Here is a 24,673-nt window from a genome sequence, read left to right on the forward strand (position 1 = left end):
TTGGCAAACTTTTTACAGGATACCTCAGACCGTTTCTAAGAACCTTTTGCAAAGGAATATCTACATTTTCCTCTTGATTTCTTCATTAGTTCCCCATTATTTCTAAGTAAAGCACTGGCAAGCTTTAGAGTTGCTTGCAGCTTTACTAGTATACTTAAATGCAAGTACTTCGAAAACAAGCTAATTGAAGACAGATTACAGAACAAACCCACAGAGTGAAACACATTAGACAACTGGATGTTTTATCATTTGCATTTATTTAGATCAATGCCTAATACAATTGGTAGAACAAATCTAGTCCTCCTGGAATATTTATGGAGCTCTCTCAGTTGTTGGAGGGTCTGGAAAGACAAAGAAAACATGATTAGATCAGAGAAAGCATGGCTGTTGCTCGTTTTAGACTGTTTCAGGAGGACTCACTTGGCCCATTCCACGTTGAGAATGAGATGATCGTATCCGAAGCCAGACACACCAGCGATGGCTCTGGCAGCGTCCTCACGGCGGTGGAAGCTGATGAAGGCAAAGCCCTGGAGTAATGGGGAAAGAAGTCATACGTGAGCTGTTCTTCTGAAAACAATCATTGCTCGTATGGCTCATGCGGTCATATTATTACAACTAATGTAAGCAAGTTTATTTTAAGATTAGCAAATCACACTAATGTTCCTGTTTAGTTCTTAAACTGAGTAGATGAGTCAACGTGAATCTTGGTAACTTCTCATTGCTTTATTTGTCATTTGCTCATGAATCCCTTTCGGCTGTGTTTCACATCTCTCACCTTAGACTGGCCTGTGTTCTTGTCCTTAGCCAGGTAAATCCTTGAGATGGAGCCAAAAGGCCTGAAAAGCTCCTGCAGATCTGTCTCCCTGGTGTCCTCAGACAAGTTGGTCACACGGATTGTAGCATTATCATCAGCTGCAGAGAAAATATCACCACATTACCATTAGGCTCTTGATTGAGAACATCATTGTTTGAGATCTGAATGTCAAACACGTACCTCTGCGGTTAGGCTGCATGGACTCTCCTCTGCGCGTACTACCGTCCCGCAGGCTGGGGGGAACATACTTCCCCGTCTTGTTTTGGACCGGTTGAGCAGGCTCAGGCTCTAGATAAAGTAAAATCATTTTGATTTAAAAAAAAAAAAAAAACCTGACACACCAAATATGCTTAACAGCACACCATGAAGCTTTCGTACCTGCTGCCTTCTCTTTATCTCCCGTGGACAGACCCAGCTGCTCGGCCAGCTCCTTCTGCATAGGACCAAGTGTGTCCTTGTACGGACAGCGAGTGGTCCAGTGATCCCCTTTACAGATACGGCAGGACACGATCTTCTGTCCTTTCAGCTTGTTCATGGGATCTTCATCTTGGTCTTGAGCATTCAAGTCCTGTAAAACAAGCAGGAGAATCACTTCAAGTTGGCATCGGTACAACACAGAAGTGAAACATTTTTCATTATTTCCATCAATAAACGTCTCAAGAAGTGGAAATCCACCATTAAGGCATTTTATCTTTAAATCATTGCTTCTGACCAAAATACTAGTCTATAATCCATAATTACTATTCCACTAGTGACAAAAAGTCCATAATGTTGTCATCTCACATTAAAACCCACCAAAAAGGTTTAGAACTGTTTTGGATTGTAAACCATGCTTGATCTATGCATATTTCTCTCCTGATTCAGATAGGACTACTTAGTCACTGGATAAAGCAATATAATGGATAGATGACTCATATTTTTGCCAGAAGCAACAGTTTAAAAACATCTTGATGGATTTAGCTTTTCGCTTCACAAACACAACTGCTGTTTGAACTCTCATTCTGACGGCACCCATTGACTGCAGAGGATTCGTCGGTGAGCAAGTGTACGCTAAATATAAATAACGCTAAATATCTGTTCCCGTGAAGAAACAAACTCATCAACAATCGCTGATGGCCTGAGGGTGAGTACATTTGCAGCTAATATTCATGTCTGGGTGAACTCTCTTTAATATGGTGCAAAAACTTCAAGTTCTCATCATCGTACCTCTTTACTGGAGATGAAGGTCATGAAGACGTCATCGCTCACTGTGGTGGTGGCAACATTGGGACCTGGTGCATCGAATTCTGAGTTGCCAAATTTTTTCCAGTTCTGTTGGATGAAATATCAATTAATCCCCCATAAACAATATGTTTAATGGAGAAATCAATATACTACAGAAAATTAAGACATACCTTTCTCCTGGCAACAGCTTTGGAGGCCTTCCGTGTCTCAATTTTGAACGTCCTGACAATCTGATCATAGAGGATCAAAAGACAAATATGGAACCTGATTCTTCTGAAACCTTTTGACAAGTAGTATATCATATTAAGAAAAACTCTGCTGACCTTGCACTTCTGGCCATCTTCATCAATCTTGTATTCTGTGACAGTCTTGATGTTACCTTTGACCGTCTCTTTTGGTGAAGGGAGTGAACCTGTTGAAGAAAATTGTAAGTAAATGGATCAGTTATAAATAAATAACTATAGTTAATTTATATGGCATGTTAAGCAGTCACAGTATGCATGTATACAAACTACATTAACTGGAATATTAGTATGTTTACTGTTGTCACATACACAAATTAAGTTAATGAATTAAAAAAAAAACATGCACCCCGTTGTAAGTGTTATTTGCAGCCCTAACTCTTTACAATATAAAAACCTTTATTATTTTTTTTACTCTTTTGGTCACCACTGGCATACAGTATGGTGCAATTTAGCATAGTAGCATACGCTGCACAACACAGTAGCTACGATGTAAAATAACCGAAGAATAACAGCACGATGAAAAATATATTACAGCCGGATGTAGTATAACATAAAACAAAGTAATATAGTACAGTGCATGTGTGTATATATAGCATATAATATAGCATAATACAGAACATTAGCCAAAGCACCAGCTGCCTTTTTCTGTCAGGCTGACATCCCGCTCACTGACTGTAACTCTCAATATAGGTAGAGTATGTTTTATAACTTTGAAGTATGCTCTCACATCGCTTAATGTAATGGGTGTAGTTTAATTAACGAGCGTTTAAACACGTGCGTGAGGCTGCGCTGCGGCCTCGTGCGTTACCTTCATCTCCCTCTTCCTCCACCTGATCGGCCCAGCTAGGCTTTGAGCTGTGGAAAACACAATATCAGATGCTTGTTAAGATGGAATAAGCACTAATAAAACTCTATGGTTTCATTCATATGAAGAACTTACTCGTCGAATTCGATCGACGGCATCTTTAGGGTTGTCTTGCGTCTCCCGGGGCTGGTTTTGGTGAGAGAACGCGCCGCTACAGCGCCTCTGTGCGAGCGGAGGACTGCCGCGAGGAAAACGATACGAAGAGAGGGAGAACTGCTGTGATAGGATTGACTTCTAGACAAGGAACACGATAGAGATCAAGCTAAAAGGCCAGAGCACGTTCAAGAACGGCTTCAAAAAGCATCTAGAACGTAGGAACAAATACAAATGCCTTCATAAATATGTGCCCACAAAATGTCAAAGTAGCTTCTTCCATGACATGCAAATTGCAATCTACGATTTTAATATTCAGGCACGCATCCGTCTCACTCTTAACTATTTACTTTCATTTTAGAGATAACCAACTCAGTCTGTATGTAAATCTTGTGTGTTTTGACAGTATTAGCGCAAAAGATAAGTTAGTTGCGTAATCAGGTGCTGTTTGAAAGGGTTTTAGTGCGCGTGCTTCAGGTGTATGCGCTCAGAAAAAGCGCACATCAGACCAGCGCGCGAATTAAACATTTAACCAACAAGGCTTGTGTGCAAATAATGTACTTTTGCGATCGCGATTAAGTGCAGTGTCCTGTCAGAGTAACTCTACTGCTGTATGTCGTGTTGTACAGTATATAGAGACAGAGGCGAACTGTATTTGACAATGTGCGCTGTAGCACGATACTACAACATTTCTTAAAAAGCAGATCGTGGAGACAGTTTTATCGCCCACGATCAAAAATCGTCATATCGCACACCCCTATGTGTTGCTAATTAAGCATGCTCACTTAGTCAGAAAGGTTCTATTTAAGTGATTTCTTGATTCAGCAGGTCTGGCAGTAATCAGGCCTGGGTTTGGCTAGTGAAATTTAACTCAGCTTTCAATTTTTTAACTCAGCAATTTTTCACATAGGGCCAGGTAAGTTTGGACAGCTTTTTCCCCTTAATAAAAGAAATCATCATTTAAAAACTGCATTTTGTATTTACTTGCATTATCATTGTGTAATATAAAAATTTGGTTGATGATCTGAATCTTTTAAGTATGACAAATATGCAAAAAATAAAAAAACAGGAAGGGGGCAAAAACCTTTTCACGGCACTGTACCTCAAAGCCACCATTATGAAGAATAACTATCAAATAAATAAAACTGAGCCAGTCTTCTCTTAAATATCTTTAATTGGTATTTTTTGCAGCTAGAGTAGAAGCATTTTAATGTTCAATTTTTACTGTCTGATATGTTCTTGTTTGCTTTTGAACACAAAGAAAATAATTTTCATTTGGTTTGTGGTTTGCAGACGTACAAGAAAAGAGTACAACCATCAACAGAAATGCTACACTTAATTTACACCCAGGAAGCCACAGCGTGCGGTTTTGGCCAAGATACTGTATGTATGAAGGTTAGTCATCTGAGCTCTTTTCACAGCAAGCTGTCCGTATGCTGTCAAAAACAGCCATGTATAGAAGCGGATGCAAGCACATGTTCAGGGTGGCCAGGCCTTTTGACACTTGATATGAATTATACACCCAGCACTTCATAAATGAAATCGACTTCAGATAATTATTGTACGTCTGCAGAAAGTGATAGGGCACAAAAGACGTGGTGTAAAGGATGCAGACCAGAGCAACCATCAGAGCCACCTTCCTCTTCTCTAGCAAGGTTATATTTTTATTTTTCAGAACTGCCCAAATCACACCCAAATACGATGCAAAGGTAACTAAGAAAGGAATCATGCACCCTACAACCATAAGAAATAGGGTGTACTTAAAATGGGATATTCTTAGGGTTTTATCATGACATGAGACACAAAGAGTGAGGTTTTCTTCAACTTCAGTTCCAGCAAATCTGAGGACTGGAGATGAAGCGATGATCACGATGAACCACGTCAACATGCTTGCGATCTTTGCCTGTTTAGGCTGCACGTAGCTCCGGGTGAAGAAGGGGAAAACAATGGCAATGTATCTGTTGACGCTAATGCACATGATGAAGAAAATGCTGCCATAGAGGTTGCAGCTGAAGAGGAAGCGTTCGGTTTTGCATGCAGCATCTCCAAAGGTCCACTGCTTCTTATTGGCATAGTAAATGATGAGCAAAGGCAAGGTCAGGACATAAAGAATGTCACAGATGGCCAGGTTACAGGAGAACACAACTCCGGTGTGCCAGTTCTGCCTCTCTCTGGTCACCAGGAGCCACAGGGCAAATATATTCCCTACCAGAGCCACACACATCTCAATGCCATACATTGAGGGGAGGAATCCGATTTGAAATGTAGAATTGCAGAATGAACTACTGTTCATTGTCCCTGGTGGTCTCTGACCCCTGAAAAATACAAACAAGAGTATGTAGCATCAATCTTAAATCAAGTTTTTGGAAAAAACTTGTGAATCCAAGACGATGATGTGAAAACATTTGAATCTTTTTTTCACCGAAATATAAACTGTTTAGCACTCACAAAAGAAATATACCACCGCACTGCAGCTTATCTCAGGCTTTTCATATTAGCGTCTTGCGTAATACTGCTACAGATGCTGAGAAGCTTTTTATATACGGTAAACCTACAGTTGGAATGTGGTAATTTCATAGTTTAGGTTTTATTTTGTTGTTTGGTAAACTTCACAACTTGGGCAGTATTGCCAATACGACTTGACACTCATAAGTAATAAAGGTTTATTGGCATCCATGGTTCCATGAAGAACCTTTAACATCCATCAAACTTTTCCCTTCCACAGAAGGTTCTTCAGGTTACAAAAAAAGTTCTTCACACTAAGAAAAAAAAGGTTCCCTTTTGGAACCACCATCCCTTCTTGTTTTAGGTTCTACAGTGAACTAACAATAGCCTAATACTCTTACAGCATATATTTTTGCAATTTAAAGTTGTATGTTACCATTATGGATTAACTAATGGTTATAAATTACCTAGTTTGTGATTCAGCTCTTTACCTGTTTTTATATATATTTTTTTATAACATGAATCCTAAAAAACAGTTTTATGTAGTTGCTGACAACATTAAAAAACAGTAGCTAGCAAAATACTTCAATACAATTAACTGTCTTCTGCTCAGATGTCACATAATTCAGGAGTTTTACAGCGCACAAACATTAAGTTCTGTCTGCAGGAAATCACACCTGCATTGTTCAAGAGTGTTATAGCTGGAAACAGTAAGTATAGTACACTGTAAAATAAGTCGTTTATAATCTTTTCAGCACTAATAAACAATTTTACATCCAAAACTGTTCATGATATTCAGGTGAAGAATGTATTTACCTTTTTTGCTAATGGCAAAGTTACTTATTTTAAGATACGAGTTAATGGGTTTACAAATTTGCAGCAATTAAAAACAGTCTAAGCGCTCACAAATTTGATAAAAACAACAAAACACTGATATTTCACCAAATAAGATCCATGGACAAATACCTTAATGTATTCAACCCAAGAAGTCCACATCAAGTACAGCTAAATATCAATTACAATATTTTACTCAAAATACATATTATATCCTTTGTTAATACACCTCGACACACCTATTCCCAGCATTGTTTATACACAATGATCATAACAAAACCATGTTTTGTTATTTTTAATTGTATGGGATAGTTTATAAACTCTCACTCTTGTACATTTTTTAAAAATGTCAAACAAGTCGATAAAACTTACCAAGTAAGTCTGCTTGACTAACTGCTCCAACAGTCACCCGTGAAATAGTACCAAACTTCCTATCTCATGCAAGGAGTGCACTTTTTCAAAAAAAAAAAAAAACAGACCAACGAGTCAAGCACACGTGACAGTTAAAGCATTTAGATGATTACAAGCCGCTTGATGGTTTGAAAGGATTTATTGGTAAAATGTATCCAAATTTATGAAAATTTACACAAGGTACAAGTCTAACATAAAGCAGCATTGATCTGATGTTTTTGCATTGATGCATGATGATATATATCAGTCATATAACACGACGCATCAGTGAAGCAACAGTCCCATCTTGTGGTTAAGCAGTTTAGATCCAACCAACCTCACTTTGAGTTCCTTCAGCTTTTCCCTTTCTTGTGTTTAAAGTCCTTTTTTCCTCCGGCACCTTTCTGTCGTTTCATAACAGCACGTCCTTTAAACGTTTTCTGTCCGCCAAACTTCTTACCAGTATCTCCTTTTTTCTGCCCTGCAAATCTATTGCCTTTTCCCCCTTTTTGGCCAAACTTATTGCCTCCTTCGCTCTTCCTAAACCGGTTTCTCCCCTCTAGTGGTTTTCTATCCCCAAACCGCTTTCTGCCATCTTTATTTCCCCTGTCAAACGACTTGAAACTCTTTTTGTCACGAGGAGGGCCCTTCCCCGGTGACAGCTTCCTCTTTTTAAAGGGTTTTGGAGGCTTTCCAGGACCACGCTTCCTTTTTGCACCAGGAAACATGTCTGTGGAGTTAAAGAAGGAATTAGAAACAGTGCAAACTGCAAAAAATTTCCCAAATAATTTTGGTATGACACGATACCTTCATCTGGTTCCTCCCCCACAGCCTGTCTGTAATACTCTGCTTCGTCCTCAGACTCCTCGGCTGGAGCCTGGTCCTCCGGTTTACCAGGATCCTCAACTTCATCATCTGACACCTGCCCTTCCTGCTGACGCTTTCTCTTGATACCCTCCAAGCTCTTTTGCCTTTAAGAAATTAAAACATTTTTGGAACAAATACAATAGAACTTACATTTAAAAAGATGCTTTGAGTGCATTGCTATGGTATTCTGATTTATTTTTAATTTGGAAAACAACGACAAAAAACAACCTCAAAATACAAATAAAATGTAAATTTTTTTTAGCATGGGATGTTTTAAAGCTTTTTATTGGAGAAGATGTTTTTGAAGTAATGGGCAGCAACCATGTAGCAGAAATACAGAATACCCATTTCAAAACACCGTAACCAAATTTACTTCTGCGGAAAACAAAGGATCTCCACGGTTAACGTGTGTCTTTGGGTCTGCTTTTCAAACCAACAGCCTGTACCACATTAAGCTCTTCATCGCCACCAGAGCAGTAGATCTACTCACTTGTTCTGGTCACGCTTTTCTTTTTTTAGGGCAATGTTCTGTTCTTGTTTTCTCTTCCGTTCTTCTCTCTCTTTCAGACGGGCCTCCTTCCTGTTCAGCATCTCCTGAAGTTCTTCTTCTGTTTTCGAGACTGCAGACGGAGCACATTTTGGACTAGTTTAGTGATACGCTCGATAATAACTAGTTTGGGTTTCTAAATGGTCTTACACAAAACTATACTTACTAAAGGAATGATAAAGCACTTTTCCATCCCCCATGCCTTCTAATATCTTCACTAGCTGCAGAGTCATTCTGGGGCCAATCTGTAGCAGAACAGACACCTATCATTTCTCAGTAGGCACAAACTGTTACGCATCCAATGTTTTTTGTGATTGAGCATGTGCTGTTAGCATAGCAACATACTAATGTGAATTGAGAATCCAGCCAGTAGTATTTAAAGGGATAGTTCACCCAAAAATGAAAATTCTGTCGTTAATTACTTACCCTCGTGTCGTTCCAAACCCGTAGACCTTTGTTCATCTTCAGAACATAAATTAAGATATTTTTGTTGAAATCCAAGATCTTTCTGACCCTGCATAGACAGCAAGGCCCAGAAAGGTAGTAAGGACATCATTAAAATAGTCCATGTGACATCAGGGGTTCAACCATAACGTTATGAAGCTACGAGAACGGCACAAAAGAAACAAATATAACAACTTTATTCAACAATTTCTTTTCTTCCGTGTCAGTCCATGATGCGTGTTAACGACAGGACCATTACACACATGCATCGTGTTACTCTCGTGAATGCATGTGAATTAAGCGACCAACCCGGAAGAGAAGAAATTGTTGAATAGTCTCGTTATTTTTGTTTTCTCTGCACACAAAAACGTATTCTCGTGTCTTCATAAAATTAAGGTAGGACCACTGATGGACTATTTTAACGATGTCCTTCCTAACAACCTTTCTGTGCCTTGAACTTGGCCCAGTTGTGCTGCTGTTTATGGAGGGTCTGAAAGCTCTCGTATTTCATCAAAAATATCTTAATTTGTCTTCTGAAGATGAATGAAGGTCTTACAGGTTTGGAACAACATGATGGTGAGTAATTAATGACAGAATTAAAATTGTGTGAGCCATCCCTTTTAAACTCAATAGCTTGAGTTTAAAAAACAGCACAGCATGATGGGTTTTCCTCACCTCAGTCAGCCGAACTGCACTCTGCTGCGAGGCCATGTTTCCACGACCCGAGTACACCTGTGGTAACTCTGTAATGTTGTGGTCTCCGTCCTGCTCTGCCTCGCTCTCTGAAAGATTGACACCTCTGCAGAAAGTGCAAAGCGTGACTTGTAAAATCACTTGCGTACATTACAAACACAAGTATGAAGCTGGTGCATCAGAGCGTTTACTTTAAAACATCACTGTTCCGTCAATTATAATACATTTCATCATACACATCAAATTCTGTGAAGGATCTCCAGCTTGTGAAAGACTAACTTCATAAGGAGCTCGCTGATGTCCTCCAGCTTGCTCATGTTGGGGAACTTCTCCTGCATGAGCTTCTTCACCCCTCGACTCATGCCAACGGGCACCACCTTCAAGCTACTGCAGGAGGACATGGAGAGGGTTAGCGGATACTGTAAGAAACCTCACAAAATAGCATTTGTTTGAAGATGCATCAGTGCGTTTACTTTGAAAACAATCATAGGAAAGTCATGTTTAGAAGTTGCACCATATGCACCTTTAAATTGGAGACAAGAAAACAAAGCCAAGCTACTTACTAATGACGAAACTCCACCTCTTGGGACACAGGATCATAATTTAACAGCACACATCTTTTTATGCTGTTGAGGTTGAGCTGAGAAACGAGAGTTAAATGATCAAAACATGCACGAACCTTCATATCTTCTCACCACCAAGAGGACAATAACATCAGATGGTTGTACACATCACAAATCTCAGAAGACTATACTTGCATCACATGTCGAGAAATATTTCATAGTTCAGAGCGAGTAGATTACCTTGTGCACATTGATCGAGGGGAACATGTTCTGGAACATGGTGGCCATCAGTTTGATGTGCATGCCCTCAATGCCAAAATTATTCAGCACTAGCAAAGGATGATGGGAAAACTGCTGTTCATGCATCCTGTGCTTCTTTAAAGACGAAACTACATCTTTGATGAGGGTGTACTGGAACAAAGAGACAATTAACTTTTAGAACAAATTACAAGAATGTTCATAATATAATCAGTGTGAGACTAGACACATCAGTGCGTTTACTTTGAAAAAATATCACTCAACAGTCAAAATTCTAAAGTGTCATCATTTGTGCCCTCGGATATGAGAAATCAAACCAAAGACAGGTCAAAAGTACTGCAGTTATATACCTTTGCAACATGGAAATATAATGTTGGACCTTTGGGAAGACGTGCAAGCCTCTGTGGAGAAAGAGAGTAATTTCAGGCAATATTGTATTTGATCTCAAAACGAATGAGATTGATTAATCCATGAACTTCAATAGATGAAGATTATCTTTACGCTACTGCTTAATGTAGGAAGACATACTATGCACTACATAATACAAAGTCATAGTCTTGAGTGCCATATCGGTTTTATCTAATTGGTAGTACACAATAACATTCCTGTAGCTCAAACATTACAGCATGGTACTAGGAAATACCAAGGTCATGGGTTTGATTCCCATCTTAGAAAGCAAGAAGTGATGAAAATGCTTTAGATAAATGTGTTTCCAAAATGGAATTAAATTCACGATGCAATGGCAGTAGCAACATCTTTTCTTCTGTATTGTGACATACATTCAAGTGAAACAGATTAAAAAAAATGCTTGGCAGGGACTTGGTTCTGTGCTTCGGTTAGCTGATTGTATAGAGGCATATGTTCACTTGCTTGAGCTTGCAGTTGACTAAGAGAGGGGATAAGTTTAAGTGAAGAAGTCTGGCATATTTCAGAGAGAAGACTATCATTTTCATCGGACGACTGAGTTATGACATTGATTAAAAATTATAAGGTAAAAAAAAACAACAACATTCAAACAGACAGGGTTGTTGTTCATTTCATGCCGCCTTTAAAGGGACAACTCGCACATAAATAAAAATTATGTTATCATTTACTCACCCTTCCCTTGTTCCAAACCTGTATGAGTTTCTTTTCTCTGTTGAACACACAAAAAGACATTTTAATGAATGTTGTAACCAAACAGTTGAAGGTAGCCATTCCAACTATGGACATCAATGGCTAGAGTCAACTGTTTTGTTACCAACATTCTTCAAAATATCTTCTTTTGTGTTCAACAGATGAGGGAATCTCATACTGGTTAAGAACAACTTGAGAGTGAATAAATTACAGAATTTTCATTTTTGGGTGAACTATCCTTATAAGTGTTCCTAAAAAAGAATGTAGCGAAAGAATCAATGTAGCTACTACTATTGTATTGACCAATAATCATCCAGGAACCACCCTATCTGTTTTACATAATACAAATACACTCACCATGTTTATAGTATTTTCTGTTTTGGTAAATATTGAGAAGTGCGTGACTCCTAATGGTCCTGCCACTGCAACAAAATCTTTCAAGGCGTTATTCTTCCGGACCTGCAAACCAAGACAACAGTGTCAGTGGGTAAAACAGGACTCGACAGCAGAGTTGAGCAGCAGCAGCAGTCGTGAGGAGCACCTTCAGAGATCTGGCAGTGAAGGGCTCCATGACTCGTCTCATGTCTGCCACGAGCTGAGCGACGTTCATGCCGATCTGTCCGCGGTGAAACACGAAGGTGTGCGGCACAGTGGAGTAAGTCTCCTCGGCCACACTTCTGGCGGCCTCGCGGCCTTTCTGCTGGTTCTTAGTCTATGAGACAAAAACAGAGAAGTAGCTTATCGAATTATTTTACCTTCAATTTGTATCGTCTTAAGTGTTCAAGCTGAAAAGATCTTATACATTATTTTGCCAAACGTTAGAACACTGACATATGTACCTATACACACACATATACATATATATATACATATATATATATATATATATATATATATATATATATATATATAATCACCGAATCTCATTCCAAATAACGAAATTAATAGGTTTTACAAAGATAAATACAGACGGACTTGTAAGTTACTTCATAACTCTGGATGCAAGTTAAACACGTACCTTTCTTTTCCCCATTTTGTAAAGGACAATACAACTTATGCAAGCCGAGAGCGCAAAGCTGAACTTGACTAGATATGATTTTAACACGATTATATCTGAGCTAAAATATCTCACATGTCTATTTAACCAGCATCCATCTTGAAATCCCTACTGCTAACCATGTGGCGTGGTTGCGCATGCGCAGAAGCAGGGTACTACACGACACGCACACGCTGGATGTTTGATTTTACACGCGCCGTCTTTTGGATGGGATGAATTACTACATGCAGCTGCATTGGTAGGTTGAATTCAGCACATACACATTCTAGGTAGGTTTTAAACTTTAGATTAAGTTTTGAATGTCCCACTAGCCTTAAATCCAATTTAATGCAAATATCCACTGCTGAACTCTGATTACTGTCATTCATTTTCATTTAATTACTCTATGATCTGATTCAGAATTCTATGTGAGTTAAAACCTTTGTAAATCATTAAAGTATTGTCAGCTTTCTTTCTCTTCCTTGTTAAGGTTTTTCTTTATTCCTAGTTGTTTAGTTCTCACACTTTTCTTGTAAACCATCTCATTTTAGCTTCAAGAATTAGATGTGTGGGTAGAGGATGTAACATCACCTAACAGCTGAATGAATAAGCTTTCACTGATGTATGGTTTGTTAGGTTAGGACAATATTTGGCCTAGATACAACTATTAAAAAATCTGGAAGGGTGCAAAAAAATCTAAATATTGAGAAAATCGCCTTTAAAGTTGTCCAAATGAAGTTCTTAGCAAGGCATATTACTAATCAAAAATTACGTTTTGATATATTTAAGGTAGGAAATTTACAAAATATCTTCATGGAACGTGATCTTTACTTAATATCCTAATGATTTTTTGCATAAAAGAAAAATGGAGAATTTTGACCCTTACAATGTATTGTTGGCTATTGCTACAAATATACCCGAGCTACTTAAGGTTTTGTGGTCCAGGGTCACATATTGCACAGTCATGGTCAGTCTGCACAATGACTGGGAGTGAAGGAGAGGGTGGTGGGTGTGCTTGTGTGTGGGGGACAGGCCTGTGTAGGACCAGAAAGGAGGGGGGCTGGTCTCATTAGGATGGTTTGTAATTACACTCTTCTTTGTTTAGAGATCCTCTGACAGGAGCTGATCTTCCTGCTTTAAAAGTTTACTGTCAGTCTGGGTGTCTCCCACTGCCCACTGTCTTTGAACATCTCCACTGAAGACCAGCTGGAGCACTGACCAGACCTCATTATGTTCAATTATTAATGGCAAAGGTGTGTTTTCCTTTATGATGATGATTTTTCATTGATATTAATCTTTTAGATATAAAGAGCGCGGATCAGAAGCTTGGAGCTTAATATCTTGTTTGCATCAGTCGAAGGACAAGGCATTAAGTTAAAAAGAGACCAAATCCAAAAAGAGAAGACTATCTGGTGATATAAGGAGGTAAGAGAAATATGTTCATAATGTTATTTGTTTTCTCTATTAACTACTGTAAATATAAATATGCATATCAATTATGTATTCTTCTATTGAAATATCCCATAAGTATTACTTTGGTATTTTAATGAGCCTCCAAATAATATATATATATATATATATATATATATATATATATATATATATATGCAATTTTAGTCATAAGTGAAACTTTTCCAAAGTATTTATTAATTGATAGCTCACAATTACATTAGATACATTTGCTTCAACAAGCTGCTATTACTTTTAACTTTGGTATTAATAATCTCTAATAGACATCACTGTTCTTTTTAGTGCCTTTGTTTAACTGTTTTCAGTACTTGCCTCAGTCAATGTTTAGATTTGTTAATTGCTTATGACATTTATGATGTGTACCAAAGCTGTAATTTTCATCAGTATTGGCTCTGTTTCTGTTGACATGCTAATTAACCCAAGAAAAGTCAAAACTGTGTTTTACCTCCCACATGAACATCTGGCCTGCATCAAAACTGTAGACCTCTTCAGTTCATGCACAGCAAAAAAGCCAGTGTACATTTAACTCAATTTGAGTCAAATTTAACACTCCTCAAATGTATATATGACTCCCTCCATTGTGGAGTTAAAATAACACTTTCTAAAGTGTGAAATATATACATTACTTACGGAGTACATTTAAACTCTTATGGTGTAACACTGAATAGCAGAGTTTAACACTGGGGGAAATTAAAGGAACACTCCACTTTTTTGGAAATAGGCTCATTGTACAACTCCCCAACAGTTAACGAGAGTATAGTTCCTAGCCATATCAGCCTAGAAAATCGCAACTTGTCATTTTCCATCGGTCTTAGTGCACGATGTAACTACAGAAGTGTCAAGTTTTAAATAGGAAAATTATAGAAACTCTTTGGTCATTTTTGATGACAAAATGATAATGGTCTAATCCCATTCAATGATCTATGCTAAGCTAAGCTAAAAGTGCTACCGACAGACCCTAAGATCGGCTGAATGGATTCAAAAACAGTAAAACTCAACTTTTTTAACTCTTGGGGATTAATAAAATGAGCCTATTTCCAAAAAAGTGCACTGTTCCTTTAATACCGTTGGACACTTTTAACGTTAGTCTTTCGTGAGCTGAACAGTAGCAAATATAGAGTTTATATAACATTCCAGCGGTTTACATAACATCATATAATTTATTCAGAGTTGCGTATCTAACGTCGTAGGACATGCTATAAGACATTTCATTCCACAACAATATAACGTGCTATTCATTACACTTACATTCTAACCTCACGCAAACCCTGGCCACAGGAGGAGCGTCTCGCTGTAGCCCACAAGATCCAGATCCAACTCCTCCCAGCTTACATTTACCTAAACCTACCCATCTCCACGCCCTGATCACTAAACCCACCCCATCTCCACCCCTAAACCTACCAATATGATGTCACACTTGGATGTGGGCGGGGTTGGATGTCCACTGCAGGATGCAGCAAGTGCTACTTGGGCCACAGCCCTACCTAGAAGATTTCGACCGTCCAATACATAAAAATGAGTCAGCTTAAGGTGTGACCTTACATAATTCAACGTTTAAAAAACAAATGAAGCTAAATACAGCTAAAAATCTAATTAAGTAAGATTACGGACATCATTTAAACTTTATCATTACCACATTGAGATGAAAAAGCACATTTGTCCAACATACTGACTTTAAACCAATCAAATTACACAAAGTTAAAAATAACTACAACTTATGCGTTAATAGTAGCACAATTATTAACCTCAAATATTAAACTTATGTTTTAACAAATTAATTAAAAGAGCTTACCTTTTGGCGCAAGGCAAAAGAAAATGGCGACGAGACAACTTTTGCTCTAGTCTTCGGGGTTGTCTTGAAGGGCGGAGCTTAACAGAGTAAAGTTAAAAAAAAAAAATTTTATTAATATTTTGCAAGTAACCATTTTAGTTTGAAAACATACTTTACGGTACAAAGATATTTGGATTTTAACAATGTGTAAGAACAAGCAACCTATTGCGAGGGATTGAAATGATCAAACAAACATAAGGTATATAAACCAACAAGATAAAATAAATGAAGATAAAGAACAATAACAAATATAACAAATCTAAATAATGAATACATAGATAATAATAGCAAATAAAAAAACAAAACAAAAAAACAACAACAATTTGTTTACTTCTCGTTTTGACTCAAGTAGGGAGTAAGAAACCTCATCTAAACAATGTATCTCTGTTCACAGACGAATCAATAATCTTATTTAAAATCTGGTATGTTTTAACTGCTTTTTTGTTTCTTTTTAAATTACACAGTGAATCAGCAAAACTTTTTAATTCAGAGCAAAATACTATCAAATTTGTTTTGGAGGCAGTAACTTTACACTTGTGAATATGACCTTTTCCAAGCAAGCACAGGATTTTAACAGCATTGTTTAAGAGAGCAGAGCCAGTATTACACAACTGAAACAGGACCATTTCTTCTGTAATATCAATGAGGGTATTAAAGGATGTAAAGATCAAAATTGAAATCTCAGTCCAAAATGGCATCTAAAAAACAAACGAAGAATTGTTTCATTTTCAGATCCACAAAAAGAACATTCTGGGTGAATATCCATAAACTTAGATAAAAATAACTTACAGGGGTAAAAATTGTGCAGGATTTTAAGACGAATTTCTTTAACCTTGTTTGGTATCACAAAATTATTATGAACAGACCATATGTTACACAAAGATAAAGAAGGATACATGAAAAGAGTGCTTTAGGGCCAATACTGCTTATAGAGCGTAATGCTCTTCTGATATGAATATTATTGCACTTTTTATCCAACAAATCAATACCACCTATCATTAAACGGGGAATGTCTTCCTTTACAGAAGAGTACCGTAAAGATGATTTAATAAACTGTAGAAGCTTAGGTGAAATGCCATTAATTATTCTCAAAAATTCTATACGAGTAATATCAATACTGTTATCCTTACAGAATTTTTCATAACTAATCATAGTCCCATCAATGTCTATGAATTTTGAAATAAATTTGATATTCTTTTCTACACAGTCTTTATTAAATATCGTCCTGTTTTTATACAGAATATATTGATTATTCCACACAATACATTTGTGAGGTGAAAAATTATGCTTAAAAGCCAGTTTCCAAGAATCCAGTGCTTGCTTGTGAAAATCTGATAGCTTGACTGGTAACTTATTACATTTAAAAGTACAACCTAGCAAAAACATTAAACCACCACAACGGTTAAATAATACGTTTGGAATGAAAAACCAGGGAGCATTTCCTCCAAGCATCCATTGTTTGACCCAGGTGATTTTAAACACTTGGTTAAGAGTTGTGAAATCAATAGCATTAAAGACTCCTTCAGCGGGGTCCCTAATCATTGTTTTCCTTTTGATATATTCTGTCTTGTTTTTCCCAAATACACCAACACCAACACTGGGGGGCATTTTTCACTATTTGTTGTTAAGTTAACTTCTTAAAGAGTAAACAGAGAGTAACACTGCTTAATTAACACTGATGATTTTACTGTGCAGCAATACATTGTATGGGTCAAAATGATTCATTTTCCTTTTATGCCAAAAATCAAGATCATGTTCCATGAAGATATTTTGTAAATTTCCTATCGTAAATATATCAAAATGTAATTTTTGATTAGTAAATTTTTCTCAGATTTTCTCAATATTTAGATTTTTTTGTACCCTCAGATTCCAGATTTTCAAAAAGGTGTGTCTCAACCAAATATTGTCCTAACAAACCATATATCAATGGAAAGCTTATTTATTCAGCTTCCAGGTGAAAATTTTCAGATGAAATTGACCCTTATGGACCCTTATGACAGGTTTTGTGGTCACAATCATTTATTACTTTTTCACAAGTCTGATCAAGTCTGAACAACAATCTCATGGCAGTTTGCAACTATTTTATTTTATTTTTTAGGTGAATTGGAGGCGAATTCATATGAATTTGTACAGTCTGTTAAATGCTAAGATTTTGTATTATTTGTTTGTTAGGATCATATTGGACAGTTTCTTGGCTCAGTCACAACACTTATGGAAATTCCAGTGACTTGTGCCTTGGTCCTCCTGCTGGTTTTTGGTGGGGCCTGCTGTGTGGACGGCCGCCAAGAAGCCTCAAATGCAGACACCTCCAAGGGTGATGCAGGTCAGAAAAGGCCTTCTCGAGCAACAGAGAATAAGCCGAGCCGCTGTTCCTACACTTTCATCGTACCTCAACAGAAGCTAACGGGGGCGCTTTGCGTGAGCACCGAGACTGCTCGTGTCAACCGCACTGAGACGGCGTCCCTGCGCGCGCTGCTGGACCGGCAGCAAGAACAGCTGGACACAGTGCGTGGGCAGCTGGAGCAGGAGGGCGCACTGGCCAATGAGATGAGAGTTCTGCGCAGGGAGAGCGTCAACATGAACGCCCGCATCACCCAACTCTACGCCCAACTACTGAATGAGATCATTCAGAAGAAGGATCAGGCTTTGGAGCAACGGAAGCTTGAGAGTTTGGTGCTTAATGCAACAGCCCAGGTAGCTAAAAGTGTTCCCTACTGTAAAGAAACATCATCATTATCTCAGCCGTTCCTTCCAGATGCAAGTGAGATTAAATGGAGAACAATGGAGTCTCCTGCTTCTCAGATTTTTCACTGGGAATGTCTCCAACTGTGCAAACATTTGTCACAATACCAAAATGTGCAATGAAAAGCCATAGATTTTAATATAAACTAAAAGAAAAAGGAAAAAGTGCATTTTTTGCATACTTTTAATAAGAATACATTTTTATGGAAACAATATACTTTAAAAATATATACTTAAGTGAAGCAATTTGTTGAACTTTTGAGTGATTTTTTGACCCACTTATGTAGGACTTAAGCACATCTTTTGACAAGGATTTATGGTGAACTAAAAATATGTTAATGCCATTTCTATTTAAATGTATATGTATTGTATTTCAGTATATTTGTAAACACATAATTGTTATAACGAATTTGTAATTTAGTACATTTAAAATAGGTTAATTTTACATTTATATTTAAATGTAATATTGCATAACACACTTCTTTAAAGCATGGCACAATATTATTAAAACTATAAATTAATACTGTAAAGTTAAAATTTTATTCTGACATTATTACAAAGCACTCTTTAAATGTGTTAAAACAGTAATGAAAGTGTACAGTCTCTTTAAACACACTTAATTTATTTAATTAATAGTATATTATCTGCAATACACGTTATAATACAAATATATTGTATTACACTAAAAATATACTATTATTGTCAGTCCTCTGTCGTGTGTCATGTGTTCCCGCCTCTTGTGTCCGTATTTGGTTTGTTTCCTGTCCTCGTCTAGTGTGATTATTAGTTAATTCTTGTCCAGCTGTGTTTGTCTAATTATGTATGATTATCCTGTGTATTTATAGTTCTGTCCATTCAGTTTGAGTTTGTCTGGTCTACCTATTATTCCCTTGTTTCCTGTCTGTGTCAGCCTTGCCTTGCCTTGCTGTCTTCATTAAAGACTGTTATTTTGAGTTTCATCCTCGTCTCGTGTTCATCCTCGTGTGTGTGCACCGTGACGATTATATTATCTGCGTACATTTTTTGCAAATACTCTAAAGATTTGATGTACACTACAAGTGCACATTTAATACTATTAAGCAAACTTGATTTTCACAAGGAACGTATTGATGCATTAATTTTATTGGACATTATTTGGACCTCTCAATAAGTTTCCTACATTTAAAATGTTTTGATTTATTTATTTTCCCTTTCTCGCAAATCCTGATAGGTGCTTCAGGTGTCCAGCAGTTACAGAGACCTGGAAAAGAAGTATGATGCACTCACTTCTCTAGTGAGCAACCAGAGCCAACTAATCACACATCTGGAGAAACAGTGCCAGCTCAAGAACCCCACTAAAGCACCGCAGGTAAGAGCCATCTGTTATGTATTCTGTGCCTTTGTGCTTTTGCTTTGTAATGTGGACTGTTATGTTGTAGTTTTACTTGTTTCCTATTTCCCCTTGTCATTAGTCTGCTTGTTTCCATCTGTGTTTAGTTAGTCTTGTTAACCCCTGTCTATAGCCCTTGTGTTTCCTGTGTTCATTGGCCCTGTTCCAAAATGGCACCTTGTGATCATCTTCTGAGGCCGCATGTTCGTTACAAAATGCCACTTTGACTGTAGGGTAGAAGTTTGCTTTGGAGCTCGTCTCAGTGCAGGTTTAAAAAAAGTGGGCATAGAAAGTGCACAACAGCCACAAACCGCAGCACACACGGCGGCCAACTACAGCGCAAATGCACATGAAGTGTGCCATTTGGGATTGGGCCATAGCCTGATGTTGTTCTCTAATGGATGTGAAGTCAGTGAGCTCAGCCAGTGGCTTGCGTCTGGTTTTGTGGTTTTCTTGTGTTTGTTATTGTTTTAATAAACAATGTCTGCATTTGGATCCAACTGTCCCTCAACTCTAAGTTCTCCCTCTGCGACACAGTCTGAGCTTTCAGGTTTCACTTTGGATATTCCTCAAACAAACAGCAGGTGCATCCACCCAAAACCAAGTAACATTTCTTATGAACTTCTTTACAGGAAACCACATCACTTCCGGTTCAACAGTCAAGTGGGTTGGTGAATGTGAACACGGAGCCTAAAGAAGTTGCCAGCAATGTCCAAAGAGACCAAAATGCCCATTTGCACCAGGAACGGAGTCCTCCAGAACTGCTGGAGAACTTCGATGGCTTGCCCAGTCTGCCAACAAACACACCTTTCACCAGTTACCCTGTGACTAAATCTCCAGGTAGCCTAAAAACCCCTAAAGGCTAGGGTGTAGCTGTTTTGAGTGGTTTTTAGTGTGTTCCTGTTGAGTCTTCTAGGATTTTCAGTGCACAGAATGACCTAATAATTACTTAAATGACCCAATGTTATCCCTCCTTTGATGTGGACGCATCTTTTTTGGTTTTATCATCCTCCAATTGAAAATCTTAGGAAATGGTCACCCCGCTTCAACAAGCCACCACATTTGAAGTGTAATTCATGTCTGCAGCACAAATGGTGCAAGATGAGTTACGCACCAAAGTTTAATATGTAGAATTATGAGTTTGTATAAATCCTTTACCTAAATAGTAATGATGATCCTTGTCTTAGCAGAAGAGTAAAAATTCCAGATACGAGTCGCGCCTGTGTTTCCCTCGTAGGAGTTCGGAAGCCCTGGGTGTCAGTAACACTGTTAGTCCGGAAGCTTTATCTCTGAGAATTCCAAACAGTGTCTTATCAGAGATGGTGACCCTCATTACTCTTCACAGGACTGTGAGAGCTGTGCTCAGGCTGAAAGCTGTATATTAGCATGAGTACACACACACATGCACATAGCAGAGGCAAGTTAATCACCACCTTTATAAAAGCTTTGTGACACAACCCTAGAATTACAATGCAGTGCTTTTGCCTCCACCAACTCGGGTGTGAGATTAAAGGACACACGTCCACTCCATTTAACAGACCCAAATTACAGCCACTGTTACGGCAGCCACTAAATTGTTTTAAAGCACACTTATGCTGACATTTACAATTTGAAATTGGGTTTCGAGTTCGATATTTGTGTAGAAAAAAAATCTTTGTATTTAAAGCAACAGTTCACCCAAAAATGAAAAAAAAAAAAACTGCTGAAAATGTACTCTGGCCATCCAAGATGTTGATAATTTGTTTCTTCATCAGAACAGATCTAGAGAAATTTAGTGAATGGGTGCCATCAGAATGGGAGTCCAAGCAGATGATGAAAACATCAAAATAATCCACAAGTAATTCTCACAACTCAAGTCCATCTGTTAATGTTTTGTGAAGCATAAAGATGTTTGTCTGTTTTTAATAAATCCATTAAGACGTTTTTAACTTCAAACAATGGCTTCTGGCTAAAATGCGGGTGAGGGCGAGTACATTTTCAGCAGTTTTTTTTTATTTTTGGGTGAACTGTTGCTTTAAAAGGGAAGCATTTACCGAGTGAATTTAAATTAAATGTAAAATTTTATAACTTTTTTTTTTCTTTAATACATCTCATTATGTTCTTCAAATCTAACAATGCAAACCATTTTTTTTTTAGGTTTTAGTCTGTATGGTACCATAGTCTGTCTTGGTACAGATGTATGGAACATGCCAGTGAGTGCAGTAGGTCAAATTCTTCTGGTGGTTTGTAGGAATGTGAATTCCTCCATGTTGAACTGATAAGTAAAGGCTGAGAGATGGCAGTATACAGGTCATGACCTTGCTGCTTTCTGAACCAACAGAACCTCATCCCTTCCTTAACATCCATCCAGCTCCTCTTCACTATCTGTTCATTATAGAGTGCTGCCACACAGCTCATGTACTCAACTCTAATGCTAAATCGAAAATTATAAACGTAGAAACTAGCTTCTCTGAAAGCTTCAGATCTGTTGAAGAGCTTTTGTAAAAACTGTCTTTTGAAATTTAATGATGATATACCAGTGAGACAAGACAACTAATACCACGAAACATCGGATTGTTTTCCCACCACAAATTGTTACTTTCTGGAATGGTAATGTCATTTATTAATTGGCTTTTGTCATTTAATACTCAATTGCCACCTTAAATGTATTAGGGGCATGAAAATGTACTGAATAGTATATGGTCTCTTTTAAAGGGCCGTGGAATGACTGTCATCATGTGCTGGAGTCAGGAGAGAAGACCAGCGGCATCTACCTGCTGCGACCGCGCAATACTAACAAGCTTCTGCAGGCCTGGTGTGACCAAAGCAGAGCTGAGGGTGGCTGGACCGTTATCCAGAGGAGACAGGATGGCTCCGTCAACTTTTTCAGGACCTGGGAACAGTACAAGGTGCACGAAACAAAACATTACTTATGTGGTAAAGTTGATTATAGTAGGCCTGTAAATAAACCTATGTAGGATCTGTGCTAAGTGAACTTGGTGTAACATTTCCGCCAAAGCAACGAGTTCTAAACAAATTCAACTGAGAAAAAACATCGCACATCTCTTAGTAAGAGTACTTTGTGACAGCTAAAAAGTATGTGCTTTATAGTATGAATGTAATCCGTACTATATTGACATGTTGTCATTGTCATGTGACCTACCAGCATCAGTTTCCTTTTTTTCTTTGTTACTATTAATTCCGACATAGGTCTACTACTCATTTCACATACTGCCTTTCACCTAATATGTAGTAGTGTCTATTCAGATGCAGCCACGGTGTATAAAGTACACACATACTATGTAAACAAAAACGTTTATTTTGGATGCGATTTAATCGTTTGACAGCACTAGTTTCTGGATTAATCAATGAACAAATCGTTCGAGTGAATAATTCAATAACTCACTCACGGGGACAGTCAATAGTTCCTGAATGAATCAGTGTGTTTGATCGAATCGGTTGAATGGATGAATCAATGACTCACTCATAAAGACGGTCACTTGTCACCATCTACTTGTGTATAGTGTAGAAAGAGTCATTGGAATATACCAACCACTAAAGGCGAGAATACACTACACTAAATGACTTATGCCAAGATTTCTCCTCTGTTACCATTTACAAAGTTGGCAAGTATATGATACCCAATGTTTTAAAATCGGTTCAGGTTATCTGTTCAGTCATATAGTGTATTCCATCTTTGATCTCACACCTATAACCTTGGGTAGAAATGTCTGTCCAGGTTTAGTCCATGACTCTTCACAATTGACAGGCATTGTGGGCCACATAAGCTGTAAAATAGGGTCCATGGGGGCACTCATGAGCACCCTTATGCGTAATAAAAAGCAGATTTTCATGCAAAAATAAATGAATTTCTTTAAATGACATGACTATTGCCTATATACAGCAAGGCTTTGGGAATCTGGATGGAGAATACTGGCTGGGTTTGGAGCACCTGTACTGGCTCACTTCTCAGGCCACCTACAAACTGCGAGTATCCATGGAAGACTGGCAAGGACGCGAGGCGTTTGCAGAGTATGACAGCTTTCAGGTGGAACGAGAGAGTGACTGGTATCGTCTACGATTAGGCAGTTATCAAGGCAATGCAGGAGACTCCCTTTCATGGCACAATAATAAAGCGTTCACCACTCTGGACCGTGATAAGGATGCTTATTCAGGTGTTGGTCTATTCTTTGTATTTCACATCATTTGTATGGTCTTGTTTTTTTTTTTTTAAGCCACATGTTATTTGTCCTCCATAGGTAACTGTGCTCATTACCAGAAGGGTGGCTGGTGGTACCACATGTGTGCCCACTCCAACTTGAATGGGGTGTGGTATAGAGGAGGCCATTACAGAAGTCGATACCAGGATGGTGTTTACTGGGCAGAGCTCCACGGAGGCTCGTACTCCCTAAAGAAAGTGGCCATGATGATCAAGCCTGCTTGACAGCCACACAAACAAACCAGCAGATTACCCAGAGAGTTGAGAGTACTTAGACTGAGTGCCACTTTTGCCACCTTTTCTACACAAAGATGTGACAATGAGCACTAAATGTTTTGAGGAGCTTCAGGTTATTTTGTAAGCGATCTAGTCTTGAAGTTTTATTAATATTGTTCGAACAAAGACCTGATTTGAATATTTTTATTCAGATGCATTATTGTATTTTGGAATATTTACATTTGATTGAATTGTTTTTCATGTATGAAATAAAAAAAAAATTATGTATTTTGGAAAATTGCATAATATACTGTACATATTTTGTCACTATCAGAGTGTTGTTTAAAATATATATTTTTTACTTTATTTCTTTAAACTACAACAGCATTCATTTAAACAAAAAAACTTTTATT

General features: G+C 37.9%; 4 protein-coding genes across 5 annotated transcripts; 1 reads left to right on the top strand and 3 right to left on the bottom strand.

Annotated features, from left to right (window-relative positions):
- Positions 1-227: 227 nt before the first annotated feature.
- On the bottom strand, positions 228-3,590 carry LOC306848334 (eukaryotic translation initiation factor 3 subunit G). The gene is made up of 10 exons (XM_079382816.1): positions 3,224-3,590; positions 3,092-3,138; positions 2,362-2,450; positions 2,209-2,268; positions 2,021-2,125; positions 1,193-1,382; positions 995-1,102; positions 776-912; positions 421-527; positions 228-341 (listed from the first exon to the last, which is right to left on the bottom strand). Exons 1-10 carry the CDS (start codon positions 3,244-3,246, stop codon positions 326-328), a joined length of 882 nt encoding a protein of 293 aa, XP_079238942.1. The 5' UTR covers positions 3,247-3,590; the 3' UTR covers positions 228-325.
- Positions 3,591-4,405: 815 nt separating this feature from the next.
- On the bottom strand, positions 4,406-6,980 carry LOC306851189 (P2Y purinoceptor 11-like). Its single transcript, XM_079387331.1, has 2 exons — positions 6,893-6,980; positions 4,406-5,556 (listed from the first exon to the last, which is right to left on the bottom strand). The coding sequence occupies exon 2, from the start codon at positions 5,532-5,534 to the stop codon at positions 4,638-4,640; it is 897 nt and encodes a 298-aa protein (XP_079243457.1). The 5' UTR covers positions 5,535-5,556; positions 6,893-6,980; the 3' UTR covers positions 4,406-4,637.
- Positions 6,981-7,053: 73 nt separating this feature from the next.
- On the bottom strand, positions 7,054-12,604 carry LOC306851169 (suppressor of SWI4 1 homolog). Its single transcript, XM_079387304.1, has 12 exons — positions 12,417-12,604; positions 11,940-12,110; positions 11,756-11,857; positions 10,633-10,683; positions 10,265-10,435; positions 10,025-10,101; positions 9,741-9,848; positions 9,444-9,567; positions 8,491-8,569; positions 8,268-8,397; positions 7,718-7,881; positions 7,054-7,640 (listed from the first exon to the last, which is right to left on the bottom strand). The coding sequence occupies exons 1-12, from the start codon at positions 12,429-12,431 to the stop codon at positions 7,264-7,266; spliced, it is 1,569 nt and encodes a 522-aa protein (XP_079243430.1). The 5' UTR covers positions 12,432-12,604; the 3' UTR covers positions 7,054-7,263.
- On the top strand, positions 12,547-24,673 carry LOC306851178 (angiopoietin-related protein 2-like). 2 transcript variants are annotated; one of them, XM_079387315.1, is made up of 8 exons: positions 12,547-12,693; positions 13,737-13,859; positions 17,908-18,429; positions 19,688-19,825; positions 20,479-20,686; positions 22,541-22,734; positions 23,730-24,000; positions 24,085-24,673. In XM_079387315.1, the coding sequence occupies exons 3-8, from the start codon at positions 17,947-17,949 to the stop codon at positions 24,267-24,269; spliced, it is 1,479 nt and encodes a 492-aa protein (XP_079243441.1). In that variant the 5' UTR covers positions 12,547-12,693; positions 13,737-13,859; positions 17,908-17,946; the 3' UTR covers positions 24,270-24,673. The 2 variants fall into 2 exon arrangements, 1 of the variants encoding a protein (XP_079243441.1); XR_013782485.1 differs by lacking the exon at positions 12,547-12,693 and having other exon boundaries at positions 13,742-13,859; positions 23,734-24,000; positions 24,085-24,221.

The sequence above is a fragment of the Barbus barbus genome, assembly GCF_936440315.1.
Source record: "Barbus barbus genome assembly, chromosome: 3".
NCBI classification, from domain to species: Eukaryota; Metazoa; Chordata; class Actinopteri; order Cypriniformes; family Cyprinidae; genus Barbus; species Barbus barbus.